Consider the following 16,512-nt stretch of genomic DNA (forward strand, 5'->3'; position numbering starts at 1 on the left):
CACGTGTACACAGAGCATACATCAATACTCACAGGCATATATTATTTATCCTATGGAAACAAAAACAAACATTGTAGCATGTCTATAAACATTATACTGTCCCCTGGTGGTCAAGGCGTGTACACCAAAAGGAGCATCACAATGCCTATTGAATTATCATTATGCAAAAGCATTGTAGTTAATTTTGATATGACTGTTTTTGTTTGTTTGTTCGTTTTGCTGTTGGATATAACGGATTATTGGTATTTCCACTCATGTGGGCCGGATTAAAGAATGGAGCGGTCATTCTTTACCCACCGCTGATCTATTGAATCCGGAGCCATAATGCGGACTTTATGAGCACAGTTGCCTTTACCTGAGCTAAGAAAGTAATGGAGCTCGTTCTTCTTGTGCTATGAAAGTGCTGAAACCGCCCCAATATCTAATTTCCTTCCATCATAGCAAATCACTGCGGCGACATACGGCCAGGAGAGCTGCTTCACAGCCTTCAGTAATTGGGAAATCGCTGCCAGTCCTCCAAATGATCCCCAATACACCAAAGTCATTTTGTCGTGTCTGAACACCGTGCACTCCCTCCCGCCTCTGAAATCACAACCTGTGGATGCACCACGAATGACGCTGACACTTTTCACCAAGCGTGTGCAGCATTTCATGGAGGTGACTCGAGATGAACCATCCATTATCTCATACTTAACGCGGACATGCATTTGTCCACAACAATGATTAAAATGTGTGATAATATGCACTTCAGAAGAAGACGTGATTTTACCCACAAATTGTATGCACTTTTTCAAATAATATATTTAAAGAAGGGAAGAAGGAAGGATGGTGTGAAACAAGGATGGGATCCCAAAAAAAAAAAGAAGTAAGGAAGGATGGAAGAAGGTTAGGTTACAATGATGTATGGAAGGAAATAATAAGGATGTATGATAGGGAGGAAGGATGGAGGAAATGTTACAGGTAAACGTCTAAATCAGTGAGGAAACAAGGATGGTATTAAAGGAAGTAAAGCCAAGGGATACAATGAATTGAATGAAAGCCTTATTCTGTCTTGAAAGCTTACTTGAAACCCTAAAAGTTCCATGAAACCCCTAACACCGTGATATCCTATTTTTGAACGCATTGCATGTGACTTTTATTACTAAATAATAGTTCATTTGATAAAAAGGTTTGACTGAGGAATGCAGCATCGTTTACAAGGATTTAAATCTCTGTTTAAAAAATGTGATGAATGTAAATATAACAACATGAAAATATTATAATGTATTCATACTTTTGAGACACCTTATAAAAAATATATTTAATACTTATAAAAACATGATCAGAGTTAGGGGTGAAATGAAAAAAGAAATCCCACCAAAATCAGATGATTACATTTTCTCTAAAGTGAGGAGCTTTCTTTCCTGCGCTTATTTGCGCAATAATGACGCACAATGACGTGCCCAAATGTTTACCTTTGACCTTTCAGCGTCGTTGAGCCAATCGCGTCGCTCGCTGTTGCGACGTGCTCCGCCAGTGTCTCGGAGCTCCCCTCTAATCAACATGGTGAGTTTAGTACCATTCAAAACAACTTGCCACTTACAACATCATTAGAAGAAGTTAGGATCGAGTTTTTGCTGGCTGATACTCATTGTTAAGTCGGGGTGTGTGTATTTGGTACCATTGTGTCAAAATTAATACTCCGCATGTCTCGAAAATGGGGATTAGCATCACGCGTTAGCATTATGCTAACGTTGCCGCACACACACTGGCCCGAAAGGCTTGGCTAATTCCTGGAAATAATTCTTAATACGCCTTCGTTCTGTTCAGAATTATACACACAAGTCACTGCGGATCCATTTAATCATAAGAACGCATTACGTAATAATGAAGGTAGAAATGGCGTTGATCGACAAAGCTACAGTTTCCATGATTTATCATACAAGGCAGCCGACTTTAGGCATCGTCGGAATCGTACAGCGCATGCGTAGTTTAACACATTATCGTATTAGGTCATTTTCGCTCACTTTTTATATCGTACGAAGTGCGCGTGTACTGTAATCATGTTTTAAGCAAGCAAGTAAGTTTAATTCATTTATGTAGCACTTAAGAACTAAAGTGATTCATATCGTTAAAGTAGTAATCTACCGTGGAATAATAAGTCTACCCGTGTCCTAATGCTAGGGTATTGTTTTAGTAATGGTAAAGGTTTATTATTTAAGTGACTCTAAATAAAACCCTGAATAAAAAAGTTCAGTTCGGTATTTGAATATCTGCCTGTTTTCTTGGCATTTTGCTGCCAAGAAAAGAATTGAAGAGCGTTATGTAGATAAAAGTAGTGCTTTGCCACTGCTTTTTGGTATCTGGGGTGCAAAGGAACTACAATAATGTCTTAACTTAGCTACAAGTACCATTGATTCTGTAAGTGCTAACCACACTTATGTCAAATCATCTTTCCCCGTTGAACTGAATGGAAACGCCATTCCAGCACCTTAAAAACACCAACAGAAGTTTTCATACTGTAAATTTTAATTAAAACTAGTGATTGAAATGGATTATGAAGAATTACTCTTTAGTTTTTATTTTCATTTAGAGCATTGGTCTAGTTCAAGATTTTAAAAAGTCACAATAAGTATTGCGTAATACTTGAAGGTTGACATGAGTTGATGAGCTTCATTTAGGCAAAACTAGTTTCTTGCCAACATCTTGTGGCATATATGGACAATTCTAAACTGTTTTGTAATCGAAGAGGGTCTAATCAAGTCTCGCCCTTGATTTGAATTGAACCACCGCTGACTCCTTGGAGTTCACTAATGTGTGGTGTTTCCCCGTTCATGGCAGTCTTCATCGGAGGCTAATAATGGCCCCAGCCAAGCAGCACCTTATCCAGGTGTACCACCCTCAGGGATGCCTCCCCCCTTTGTAAGTCCAATTCCGGTCATGTGGAAAAAGCTCTTCCGCCGTAGTTTATAGTGAAGGGCTAAAGTAAGACTGGTTAGAACACTCAGACCAATCATTGAATTTGTGACGTTTATTCATTTTTAATCTGGTTCCTTCTAGATGGGACCACCAGGAATACCACCTCATTTCCCTCCCATGGCTATGCCCCCGATGGGGCAACGACCGCCCAGCATGAGCACAATGCCGCCGGGCATTATGCCGCCTGGCATACTGCCATCAATGTCAGCGCCTCCTATGGGACAGGTAAGTCTGTGTTATGTTTATTGTCTAATGTCTCCAAGTGATTATCAGGTGCCTGGTGTGATAAGTTATTTGTGCTCTCAGAAAGGGATGGAGCTGATGATAGGCATGGGCCGATATTAGATTTTGACGGTATGATAACTGTGAGCAAAAATATCACGGTATTAAAATTACAGCTCTAAATTAGGGTTGTTAAAAAAAATATATTCGGCAATATAGCGCAATATTACATCGCGCAATTCTCGAATCGATTCGACATGCGGCCGAATTGATTTTTAAACATCAATTTTTTATGGGAATATTCAACAAAACGTCTTATTTAGGATTAGGATTCACACGTTAAGCATGGAAGAATGTTATATTAATGGGACATTAAGACTTAATAATATTTTATTTCAGTGCTGTTCAAACATGAAACAGACTGCAACCTGTTTGTTAAATGCAGTAGCTCAGTTATAAGGCTGAATTTTCAGATCAATAAATTTATTTTCATACAAATCTTACAGTGTGCATGTACAAGTTTACTGATTAGTATTTTCTAAATTTGAGTTTAAAAAATCGCAATAATCAATTTATAGATTTGTATCGGGATTAATCAGTATCTAATCGAATCGTGGCCTATGAATCGTGATACGAATCGAATCGCTAGGTACTAGGCAATTCACACCCCTCAAAAATATTATATATATTATATATATTATATATATATATATATATATATAATATATATTATAATTTATAATATATATATATATATATATATGATATATATATATATATATATATTATTTATATTATATAATATATATTATTTATATATATAATATATTATATATAATATATATTATATATATATATTTTATATATATATATTTTATATATATATATATATATATCAGGATAAAAAGCTAGCAGGAAACATGCAACAGCACCCCTCGCGTTTCCACAGCCCAAAAAAATGCATATTGGTCGAGCCCTACTATTTATATTTAGTAAGTCTGTCACAGCACATCAACTTTCTTTGGGCTAGAGGATTGTGCTTTTTCCATTATTGTTGTCACCTTGTGCAAGCATATGTGATCTAGACACGTGTAAAGAAAAGTTGGAAGAAGTTGTGTGCGGCGGGGTGACGCATTCACAGATTGGAGGCCGTGTCATCACACCATTAACTCAACACTGCACACTCGCGCTCCCTCGCACCTCCCTCCCCTCCTGTGTCAGCACGTAGCTTTGAGACCCGGGTGCCAGCGCCCTGTCTCAAGACTATGAAAATGCCAGATGAATATTTCATGATGTTTCTTTTAATAGATGCAAGGTATGATGCCACCCATGATGGGGATGATGCTGCCTCCTCGCCTGCCAGCTGCGACCGTACAGCCGACTGGGCCGGTAACTCATCTCTCTCCTCCGCCTTTCATCATCAGCCGCACGCTGCCTTGCACTTCTGGTTTTAAAAATACACCACAAGTTGTCAGAACATGGAAGTAACACTTATGTTGGACACAATTTGCTGCTGGAGACAAGCAAAGATGATCTGGAAGGGAATGACAATGAACACCTTTTGTTGCCGCTTTTGTTCAGCTGTGAATCACTTTTAATTGAATCAGTGGTGTTATTTAATATTCCGGTGATGCTGTGAATAAGCATTGTTAGTCAAGCAGCGTGAAAGATCCTACTTAGAATCCACTTAATCAACACAATTGTATTGGGATGTTTAGCGCTAATGAGCAAAGCGGTGTCAACCATTGCGTTTATCCAGCGGACGCTTTTATCATTCGTCCCTTCGAAGCGGCTGCCGATGTTGACGTTGTTTTGAAAAATGGATTCATTATTCCTTCTTTGTCTCCTCAACAGCCTGGTGTTGACACCCCAGGTAGGTGCCTTCATTTAACCAATCGTCTTGCACTTTTCTTTAGATGTCTATCTGACTTTGTGTTTTTACTTCAACAGCTGCGCCAGGAACCACCGTAAGTTGCTTTGTTGTAGTCCAAATAGTTCCACTGCTGTCTTCGCGATAGCTGATACCTTTTTTTGAGTTTTTGGTTCTTTTTGCAGAGTACGACGAATGGATCACCACAGGAAGAACAGCCGAAGAAGGTTTGTGCACTGAGGATGTTGTGCAAACGGACTTTTTATCAACTTCCAGTTCTGTCGGTTTACTACTGACCTTCCGATACTGGCCCGACCGGGGACTTTTTTTGTATTTAGGCTGAAAGACAGAAAGGCAAAACCAGGATGTTGTGATGAGGAGAGAAAAAAAAACTACGACTGGCACACACTTAGCGGCTATTAGAAAATGGAAAAAACTAGTGCTGTCAAAGTTGATGGGCATGTTTAGTGGATCCGAAAATGTTGAAGCCGTCATCATAACAAAAAATGTCGAAAGACTTAACACATAAAAGGTGCTCTTCAAATTTGTTGGGCAAAAAAATTTGATTAGAAAAAAAGCCTTTTTAATTAAGCTATTAATCGGGATTAATCCAAATTCTAAGATGTGATTGATCTGATTAAAAAGTGTAATCGTTTGACAACCCTAGAAAAAACTCAAGTGAAGGTGCAGCAGTATTTGTATAACATTTTGGGGTATTCAAATGTTGTTGCCTTCCTTGTTGAGGTAATAGAAGACGATGACATTCAATGAATACACTTGACGTTATTTCCAATGAGAGAACTTCATGCTGAAATCAGAACAACTTTGTTGTCCACCAGCATGTCAGGATGGCTTGTGTTTGGGGTCATTTCTTCTGAAACTGTCATCCAGCGCCACCGCAGTAAATATTCGATAAATTAACCACCATTTGTTGTCCATGAAAAGCAAACGATAGCAGCAATACTTTTCTTCCTCATACAAGTTTGCACTGTTTTCTGCTACTTTTCAAGTGTTTCCTTTTTTTTGTCGTAGAAATCCCTGTGGACTGAACACAAATCACTGGATGGCAAAACCTATTACTACAACACGGAGACCAAGCAGTCCACTTGGGAGAAGCCAGAGGATCTCAAGTCCCCCGCAGAAGTAAACAATTGTTTTATTGATTAACCGTTTGAGTTGTTAAATTTCTAGTCTATTTATTTACCCACACAAACAAAAACAGTGAATTAATTGAGTAGCCATAATGAAACAAGTTTTTCTTTCTAACGTTTTGCTTGTTGTGTGCAACGTGTTAAAAAAAAAAAAAAAAGGAACCGACAATGTGTGCTTGTACTTCTCAGCAAATGTTGTCTAAATGTCCTTGGAAAGAGTACAAGTCAGACACAGGCAAGCCGTACTACTACAACTCGCAGACAAAGGAGTCCAGATGGACCAAGCCCAAAGATCTGGAAGATCTGGAAGGTAAAATGGCCGCTGCCTCGCAGATGAGTCTTCAATAATTCATGATGGCATTAAATTGGCATGCAAAAGAAGGGCTTGGCCTTTATTTATGCTCAAGGGAAACATGGCATCTCCCGCGGTGTATTAACCCTGCGTCTCGCTCTTATCTCAGTGGTGCTTTGAAATGAAAACAAAAGACCCTAACAGCATTCTCTTTTTTTTTTTGTCAGCCATGATCAAAGCTGAGGAGAATGGGTAAGTGCTTCCTGTTTACCTTCAGTTAGCACGCTGACTGTTTCTTGTCTTGGATAGTCAATAGGAATGTGTCCATTTTTTTATTTTTTTTTATTCATCTTATGATATGATTGTAGGACGACAGAAGTCGTAGCCCCCAACATGGCCGCCGAGCCCGTGCTGCAAGCCGAAAGCACGCAAGTGTCGGCGGCCCCCGCCGTCGAGGCAGAGGCGGCGGAAGCGGGCCCCGAGGATCAAACGTCCCTGGCGGCTGCGCATCACACAGCTGAGGTCAAGGCCGCCGATGCACCTGTGGCTTTGTCAGAGAGCGCCGTCGTCGCTGCAGAGGCCCCGGTCAGGTACAAGAAGAACAATTTTTGTTGTCTGAAATGGACACGTGGCGGGGAAAGCGTCAAAGTTGACGAAACGTGTTTGCGCTTCCTTCACCGTCAGTGCTGAAGTCAAGAAAGAAGAACCGCGTCCTGAAATTCAGAAGAAGGTTTTCAAATGGAACACCAAGGAGGAGGCCAAGCAGGCCTTCAAGGAGTTGCTGAAGGAGAAGGTAAGTGTGGATTTAAAAGGAGGCCACAAGAAGCACTGTGTGGGCACGAGGGATGCACCCATGCCGCGATTGATAACCGTTTGGTCTGCACTTGCAGGTGAAAAGAAAGCTTTGACGCGACAATACAATACCACTTTTCTAACCTGATATAAACCTTCCACTAGACTCTACGTTCTTCTTCATCTCTTATCGATGTGCTGCTAGTGTTCGGACTGAAATGCCTTGATACAACTTACAGGCTACATTTAAATTGAAGAATGTGGCAAGAAAAACATGCAGTCGGATGTTACAATGTCAATAATGAGTCGGCTGAAGCTGTCACTCTAAAAAGTATTTTATTTGAGGGAAATCCATGCCTTGTTCAAGAAAAGCTTGTGTTTTTGAACATATTTTCATCCCAAAAAAATGGTATCGGTGCATCCCGGTGCATAAGACACTTTTGCTTTTTCAGGAAAATAAAATAAGTGTACTTCAAAATGTGAACACCAGGGGTCGTTTTTAGTTGTTGTAATCGCTGCAACGTGTTAGTGGTTGTTCAGTTCAGTCTAGTTCAACCATGCTTGGTGTGCAGCTGTCTTTTTCACACAGAGAGTTGCAACTTCTATTATAAATCAGAGAGTAAAATATAAATCATAATCTAAATCATGTGGGCCACTTTCCAATGCAAGGCGCTATCACAACAGTAAGACAGCAGACTACTGCAGCACTTGACTCCCTTCACAGTCCCAAAAGGTCTCGCTGACATGAGCAACGTGTTTTGTTTTTACCGACCAATTTCCATTTCATCAACTTCCTCCATTAGTTTTGTATTTCCTTTTAATCAGACAAAATGTCTCCAGTATTAAGTGCTTTAATTTCAGCCCAAACTAAAAAGCCATTAAAGTGACTGGGAAAATGTCTGAATGTCTTAAATGGGGGAAAGAAACGGACAATTAACTTTTAATTTTTAACTCGTTTGCTACTGTTGATGACTCTAGACGTCCAAAGATCCATTTGAACTGGGTTGGAAGTGAATGAGTTAATGGGATACGAGTTAAGAGGGGGACATCGGTAAAACAAAATTCTGGATTTCTGTTAACAAACAAACAAAATCCATTTTGCTTCAATCGGTCCCATCTAATCAACAAAAGACAAATTCCCTCATAAAAATGGAAATTTACTAGACTCTATCCTGATGGTGATGTGGAACAGCCAGTGAGGTTGCCTGATGTGTTAATCAGCACATCGAGTGCATTTTCATGTGATCCAGTCCCTCAAGTCACCCCCCCCCCCCCCCCTCCTGGAAGTTGCAGCTGTTGCTGGGCAAAAGTGACTGCAACCACCATTGCTGTTATAATACCTCCTTTTGAATTGTATTGCTCCCCTATGGGAATTTTCTTGCCTTCTTCCGTAAGATCTTAATGGCTCTGTCTTCATGATGAGCTTTTATTCGGACCACACGCACGGCACCTTTCTGGGATTAAAGCGTCACGAGTTAGCGACGCGCTTCAGTGAGTTGGAATAGCGGTGACAAGTGTGGAAGATGGCCGCACGTGGATAATGGATGCTGCAGCGCCGCCCTGGGAGAGGCGAGCGGCTTGCATAAATCCTCTGTGACACTTCCCAGAATGACGCGCCCCCCCCCCCCCCCCTTAACACCTCTTAACCCCGCATCTATTAGTCATTATGAAAATGTCTGCTGCCATCTGGGTCACCACTAGGAAGGACTTCATTCAACAATCAACATCAGGAATATAAATAAGCCATTTATTTTTGACTTATCTGTTTTCTATAGTGCTTGTTCTTGTTTGGTTTTGGTTTAACAAATGTAAAAAAAAAAAAATTGTGTGACGTTCTCTTTTTGTTTCAGGGTGTGTCCTCCAACTCTTCATGGGAGCAGGCTATGAAATTGATTATCAACGACCCTCGCTACAGGTAGCACATTCTCCTATGAATTCCTCATCGGGTCTGAACCATTCTGACCTTAAATTGTCGATTTTTTTTTTTTTCTCAAGCGCTCTCCCCAAGTTGAGCGAGAAGAAGCAAGCGTTCAACGCCTACAAGGTCCAAACGGAGAAAGAAGAGAAAGAGGAGGCCAGAATTAAATACAAAGAGTCAAAAGAAACCTTCCAGAGGTTCCTGGAGAATCACGAAAAGATGACTTCCACGACCAGATACAAGTACGTTCTCGCGCAAAACCGTTTTTTTTTTTTTCTGTCTGGCTGTATTGATTTGGGATTCCCTGAATAGTCGATGCAATTAAGCAGAGCGTGTCAGTAGGAGGTCATGGTTTGCGCACGCCATGGTCGGGTCCTGGCACGCTTCCTTTTGAATGGACTTCAATGTCCATCGCGTGAATGCTGATGTGATAAAACGTCATCTTCACTTTGACATTTGGATAGAAGTCAATTGGACAGACAGAGCTCACTCATTTGACCTTGACTTGCAGCGAGCTTCAGAGGCTGGTGTGGAGAGCCGAGCAATAATCTGGGCCAGCCGACCACAGGCGGCCAGATCGTGACGGCAAAGATGGCAATCTGCGTGTCTGTGTGTCTTTAATGACTTTCATAGCCAAATAACATCTGTAATTCGGCCACTAGGTGGTGCACTAACAAAAGAAGTAAAGATCAGATGCAGCCACTATTGCAACACTGTGCGGCGGCAAAAAAAAAGTTTGTGTATAAAACATGGACAGCCCAAACATGGTTCCGGCACATCTTCGAGCCAGCAAATTTTAACCAACCTATTTTTAAAGCTGACTTATCCCACAAATGTTAATTTTCTCAACTGCAGATTATCAAGTGTTTATTAGAGACGGCCACTGTTTGACTCTCAAAAAGCAACAAGGGTTTAAATTTTATCTTTGGATTGCTCGTGGAAAGGTTCCAGAAAACTCCAAAATGATGATTGGGCATTTTTATCTACAGGAAAGCAGAGCAGATTTTCAACGACCAGGAGGTGTGGAGCTGCGTTCCCGAGAGAGACCGACAGGAGATCTATGAAGATGTCTTGTTCTACCTGGCCAAGAAGGAGAAGGTGAGTCCCCGTGAAGGCATCTTGCCATGCGGCGGGACCTCCTGACGACGTCCGACTGCCTTTTCCCTCCTTCAGGAGCAAGCCAAGCAGCTGAGGAAGAGGAACTGGGAAGCCCTGAAGAACATTCTGGACAACATGGCCAACGTCACCTACCGCACCACCTGGTCAGAAGCTCAACAGTACCTGCTGGACAATCCCACTTTTGCAGAGGACGAAGAGCTGCAAAGTATGCATTTTTCTTTCCTAACTCATTTGCTCCCAAGAATGTATAAATGCGTTCTATTTTAAATGTTTTAAGAAAGACGTATTTATACGTTTTTTGGGGTGGGGGGTTTTAATGCTAGAGCATACAGAAGACTTTGACGCAGCCTCTCAACTGCAAAGAAAGGTTTATGAAATGGTAGTTATAACACAAACGGCCAGCAGGTGGCAGCAGAGCAAACGAGATCAACCAGAGCCATGTTGAAAAAAACAATTTTACTCACATTTCTAAATAGATTTGTGAATAATGATGAAACTTAGCTATATTATAATGCTAATTCATGCAAAACAGAAATGAATAGAAATATAAGTTTTTTCCTGATGAAAGAAGAGACTCTTAATCTTTCTTTTGGTAGGTTTCATGTTTTTATAGCAATAGAACACACTATTCTGTGGGCCTTGCAAAATCAGTCAAAATCCAGTAAAACAGCCGGGAGCAAAGGGGATTGCTTCACTGAAAATGGCTGCGAGTGAATGAGTTAAGTGAACTCCCGCCTATTTCCAGTTCGCTATTCACGAATTCAGCAACAGTGAAGCCACACATATTCACAGTTCCGCGTTGATTATCATAAAAGTATTGCTTTGGCGCCATCTTGTGGCACTGATGGTCCCAAGGAACTATGTTGAAGTGATCTTAGGTGATCCGTTTAGACAAAATTTGTGCTTTTGCCTCTTATTATGCAGCATTTTAAAGGCAATTTTGAACCTTGCATCAATTACTTGTAGATATTTTATTCTTTAATTAGTGTTAGGTTGTCCCCATCAAATAGTGAGGGAAGATGGTGCCAACGCCCTAATTAATAGTAAAGCAGTAATTGGCGTCAAGGAAGTAATGTTGGCCACATCTGCATGCACAATTTCTGTTTCTTTCTAAATCAGATCATCTGCAAAAAGTTTTATTTTTAAATGTCATGTTGTTGGTTTGGTTACGCGAGGTGTCAGTCATTCGATTTCTTTGCTATTTTGGATTCATTGTGACGACGACGACGACTTTTGCAGACATGGACAAAGAGGACGCGCTGATTTGCTTCGAAGAGCACATCCGCGCCCTGGAGAAGGAGGAAGAGGAGGACAAGCAGAAGACGCTCCTGAGGGAGAGGAGGCGACAGCGCAAGAACCGAGAGTCCTTTCAGGTGAGCTGCTACTTAACCACGGGTACGAGTTGCTACATCAAATCTTGACTTAATCGATTATTTAAAAAAAAAAAAAAAAATTTATTCATTGACTAATCAAGTGATCCGATGTATGTGTGCACCAACCTCAAAAATGATCTCGACTTTTTTCATTGCTTTGCGCCAATCAAGGGTGCTAATAAACTGTGAAAAGGTCACGAGGATGTGAAACGGCTAACATGATGCCGGCAGAGCTTCAAGGCAAAACATTTTTTTGTGCTTTTGTGCCGACCAAGCCCAAACTGTCAAAGTTGTTTTGCCGCCACAGAAATTCCTGGACGAGCTCCACGACCACGGCCAGCTTCATTCCATGTCGGCCTGGATGGAGATGTACCCCACCCTCAGCTCTGACATCCGCTTTGCCAACATGCTGGGCCAGCCAGGTAACGCACGTCACGGCCATACGGCAAAATCTTCAGCACGCGCGGACGGCGTCCAGATTGCTGGAAAATGCCTACGTCTTTTTCCGCAGGCTCCACCCCTCTGGACCTTTTCAAGTTCTACGTGGAAGACCTGAAGGCGCGTTACCACGACGAGAAGAGGATTATTAAAGATATCCTGAAGGTGAGCGCAAACGGTGTCGTCTGGTCGCCAAGTTGATTTCTTTGACTCAGCATTTTTCAAATGTTGTTTCCAAGGACAAGAGCTTCCTGGTTGAAATCAACACCAGCTTTGATGACTTTGGAACCGTCATTAGCTCGGACAAGAGAGCCACCACACTCGATGCCGGAAACATCAAGTTGGCCTTCAACAGTGTAAGCTTAGGCTTTATTGCGATTTCTTGCACATGATTACACATTTTTTTATTTAATTTTTTAGATAAAGCTTTACTGGAACACTCCTTTATCTCTACACTCTCATTTGCTGACACCCACGGCACTCACCAACTGAGCCCCGCCTTTTAAAGCTATTAACTCATTTGCTCTTAAAAACGTTATATTTTAAATATTGCCATGGTCCCAGAAACATATTTATAAGTTTTTTTTAAATGTTATTTTTAGAAGGCTTTGATGCAGCCTCAGAACTGCAGAGAACAGTTGAGGAAATTGTAGTTATTACAAAAACGGCCAGCAGGTGGCGGCAAAGTGATCAACCAGGCCTATGTTGCAAAAAAAGCTCTTTTCCTCCACAGTTTTAAACAGATTTGTAAATAATGATGAAACTTAGCTATATTATAATGCTGCAAAACGGAAACAGATAGAAATATACATTTTTTTCCTGATGAAAGAAGGTTCCATGTTTTTATAGCAATAGAACACAATATTCTGTGGGCCTTGCAAAATCAGTCAAAATCCAGTAAAACAGCCGGGAGCGAAGGGGGTTGCTTCAGTGAAAGTGGCTAAATATCATCTTCCTTGATATAACCCTACGAATAAATGATACATAATTATAATCCATCCATCCCATTATTCAGGATATTTTATTGCAATCTGTCACAGGCACAATATCATTGTGATGTTTATTTCTACAAATGGAGCAATTTGTATCGATTTGTGGTAAGAATGTCACGTTTGCTCAGTTGAAGGAAAAGGCGGAAGCCCGAGAGCGCGAGCGTGAGAAGGAGGAGGCGAGGAAGATGAAGAGGAAAGAGGCGGCCTTTAAGACCATGCTGAAGCAGGCCACGCCCGCCCTGGAACCCGAGGACGCGTGGGAGGCCGTAAGAATATCGCATTGCACACACCACTGAAAACAAGTCCATTCTCAATGGAGTGCTGAAATGAAAAGAGGAAAAACAAACCTTTAATATGGTCGAAGTTCTCATGTTGGCCTGTAGAGGGCAGGCTGTTATTTTCCTGATAAATCACAGCAACACTCGGCCAACTCCAATTTTCAAAAAAGAAGGCTCAGGGATTAGTAGAAGACTCAGAAAGGAAGTAGTGCTTCGGTTCGAGTGCGTCTTCATGTTAGCAGAAGTGAATTTTATTATTTTGACAGACGTTTGGAATAAACAAAAATTGGTCGAAAACAAACATTACTATAAAAACAAGTAGTTATCGTTCCTTCATAAATCCATCAAATAAAAATAAATCCCAAATTTCATGAAATCACTTGCCAGCAACATTTTATTTTATGGCTACAAAAAACTCAGCCACCCCCAAAAAAAATCCTCCCATATGAAATTTATAAAAATGATTTGAAGGCTTTCTTTTTATTTTTCTTACACTGAGAGAATGTCCTTTTAGGGGAAAATCAACTAATAAAAATTCAGCCCGCAACTTGGCTGCATGAAATTTGGTTGACGTCAACAAAAGGAAGTCTGCCATTTTGTTTTGAAGCCGCCATTTTGTTTACTTAAAGGGTCCTTTCTTGGAACTTCTTAGAAAATTCAACCTCAAAGACGGTTTAACATGCAAATGTGGTTAGCGTGTGTTATGAGTAGACTTCCAAAAACATCTCACGAAGCAGGAAGTCAGCCATCCAAGTTTAAATACAAATGAACTGCGCTAACAAATATATGAAAAAAACAAAACCATCAAAGCCATTGAATGCAGTCATTCGTTTTGCCTGCCACTAGAGGGCGCCTCCACATTTCGAATCACTGTTTCCCCTAATAGCGTGTTGCCATTTGCAGGTGAGGGAGCGCTTCCTGAAAGAGGCGGCCTTTGAAGACATCACGCTGGAGTCTGAGAGGAAGAGGATCTTCAAGGACTTCATGCACGTTTTGGAGGTGAGCGCGAGTGCGAATGGACTTCGGGGCGCCGTCTTGATTTCAACGCGCTCATGTGTTTTTTTTTGTTTGTCTGTTGACAGCACGAGTGCCAGCATCACCACTCCAAGACCAAGAAGCACTCCAAGAAGTCCAAGAAGCACCACAGGAAGCGATCCCGCTCTCGATCGGTCAGTGGGGGGTCGAGGGGGGAAAATTCCTCCACTCCACTGCCAGTTTGCAAGTGAATATCATTCTTATTAATAATATTATTATTCTTGATTCCATGTGTCGTCAGGCCTCCGAGTCCGAAGAGGAGGAATACCACAAGAAGAAGAAGCGCTCTGCGTCCAAAACCCCGTCGGAGCACTCCTCTAGTGGCGAGTCAGGTGAGTAGCAGGCATGCGGCACTCGTGCGTGCCCTGGTTTTCGTGCCCTCACCTTCCTTGTTGACCTCTGACCCCAGAGAGAAGCTACAAAAAGTCCAAGAAGCACAAGAAGAAGGCCAAGAAGAGACGACACAAGTCTGTAAGTCAACACGCACGCACACACCTGAGATGACTTTCAATTTTCAACCCTCACCTTTAGTCCGTTAGGCAGATTTTCCTTTAATATTTTGGCTCCGTTTTCCAAATCATTCATCCCTGTGTGTAACATTAGAAAGATGTTGCAAAATCTGAATTTCATTACTAATATTTAGGATTAAAAAATAAAAAAAATATATACTCAACGCGGTCGGTTTATTGATGATGCGACACCTTGTTGACCGGCAGGGCTCGCCCGAGTCGGACGTGGCCGACAAGAAGGGACGAGACGCCAAGAGGGACAAAGACAACGAGAAAGACAAAGACGGCGACAAGGCCCGAGGGAAGCCGCACTCGGACGCCAAACACAAGTCGCCCAAACGCAAAGCCGCCAAGGAGGAGGTTGGAAAGTTTGTCTTCTGCATCGGCTGGCCCACAATTTGTCAATTAGTTTCATAAAATAAAATAAAAAAGAAAGTACTGTAGAATGAAAGAAAATATATATTTTTTAAATAACCCAAAAGTCCAAAAAAAAAAAAAAAAAAAAAGACTGTTTAAAAAATAATAATAATAGTAAAAGTAATAATAAAATAATTTACAATTAATAAAATAAAACTTTTAAAAAATTACCAAAGTCAGTCAAGTCATAAGAATACATTTTTAAAAGTGTTATTTTATTAATTGTAATTTTTTTCCCCCTTTGGTGACCTGGCCCTCCCCCCAAAAAATTGTAAAAACAAAATTAATAAAAAAATAAGCAATAATAAGTATCTAAACGGTTTATTGCAGTGAAAGTAAAATGAAATGTATACAATGTACTTACAATTATATTTACTATATTTTACAAGTAATAAATAAAATGAGTCAATAATGCAAAATTAATATGCAATTATGGGGAAAAAAGGTTATTAGAATGTACAAATAACTAAAATGCAGAACTGATCAAATTTAACAATACAAATGAAATGATAAACGTTCAATATGTTTTCCATGAGGAAAATGAGAATAGAAAACATAAATTAAAAAATGACTTGACATTTCACTGAGCAGAAATGTTTCGGTATTTTCCAAGTTTGAGGTCGTTAGCATTCACAGCATGCAAATAAGAGCGTAAATGGTAATTAACTTTTATACCTGCATTGTCCCAATAGCACCAAAAACAAAAAAGGTTGATTATGATTCAGTCATTATTTTTTCCAGGGCGGCTGGGACACGTCAGGAAGCGAACTGAGCGAAGGCGAATTGGAGAAAAGACGACGAACATTACTGGAGCAGCTGGACGCGCCTTGATGACGCGTCGTCTGCAATACACACGCATTCCCTTCCGAGGGCACGTCGCCCCCTTGTGGTGTCCGCCGGGTTCGCGGACACTCGACTCATTTCTTTCCAGGATCTTCGTTAATTTTGTCCAATTGTTTCTCTGATGGCTTTGATCGTTGTAGGTTTTTTTTTGGCTTTGTTTAGTGATTGTTGACGTTTTCAGCAAAGTTCAATCTGAAAACGCCAAAAGTGAAAGTGGCTGAAAGTGTGACTGCATCACGCCAGCTTTTAATTCAAGACTTCAGACTAACTTCATGTAATAAAAAACGTTCTCAGTAGATGGCGTC

The 16,512-nt window shown here is 40.9% G+C and overlaps 1 protein-coding gene across 2 annotated transcripts; it reads left to right on the plus strand.

The window, feature by feature from the left end:
* Positions 1 to 1,473: 1,473 nt before the first annotated feature.
* Positions 1,474 to 16,503, plus strand: prpf40a (PRP40 pre-mRNA processing factor 40 homolog A). 2 transcript variants are annotated; one of them, XM_086090451.1, is made up of 27 exons: positions 1,474 to 1,545; positions 2,821 to 2,901; positions 3,040 to 3,183; positions 4,489 to 4,569; positions 5,035 to 5,053; positions 5,131 to 5,147; positions 5,236 to 5,277; positions 6,083 to 6,193; positions 6,391 to 6,511; positions 6,721 to 6,745; positions 6,862 to 7,083; positions 7,178 to 7,286; positions 9,136 to 9,200; positions 9,281 to 9,445; positions 10,193 to 10,301; positions 10,377 to 10,527; positions 11,562 to 11,695; positions 12,003 to 12,117; positions 12,207 to 12,298; positions 12,373 to 12,489; positions 13,254 to 13,391; positions 14,307 to 14,402; positions 14,486 to 14,572; positions 14,680 to 14,770; positions 14,848 to 14,909; positions 15,155 to 15,307; positions 16,106 to 16,503. In XM_086090451.1, the coding sequence occupies exons 1-27, from the start codon at positions 1,543 to 1,545 to the stop codon at positions 16,193 to 16,195; spliced, it is 2,640 nt and encodes an 879-aa protein (XP_085946577.1). In that variant the 5' UTR covers positions 1,474 to 1,542; the 3' UTR covers positions 16,196 to 16,503. The 2 variants fall into 2 exon arrangements, with proteins under 2 accessions (XP_085946577.1, XP_085946578.1); XM_086090452.1 differs by lacking the exon at positions 2,821 to 2,901 and having other exon boundaries at positions 1,475 to 1,545.
* The last annotated feature ends 9 nt before the right edge of the window (positions 16,504 to 16,512 follow it).

The sequence above is a fragment of the Leptonotus elevatus genome, chromosome 12 (assembly GCF_054856555.1).
Source record: "Leptonotus elevatus isolate MCC_2025b chromosome 12, RoL_Lele_1.0, whole genome shotgun sequence".
Lineage (NCBI taxonomy): Eukaryota > Metazoa > Chordata > Actinopteri > Syngnathiformes > Syngnathidae > Leptonotus > Leptonotus elevatus.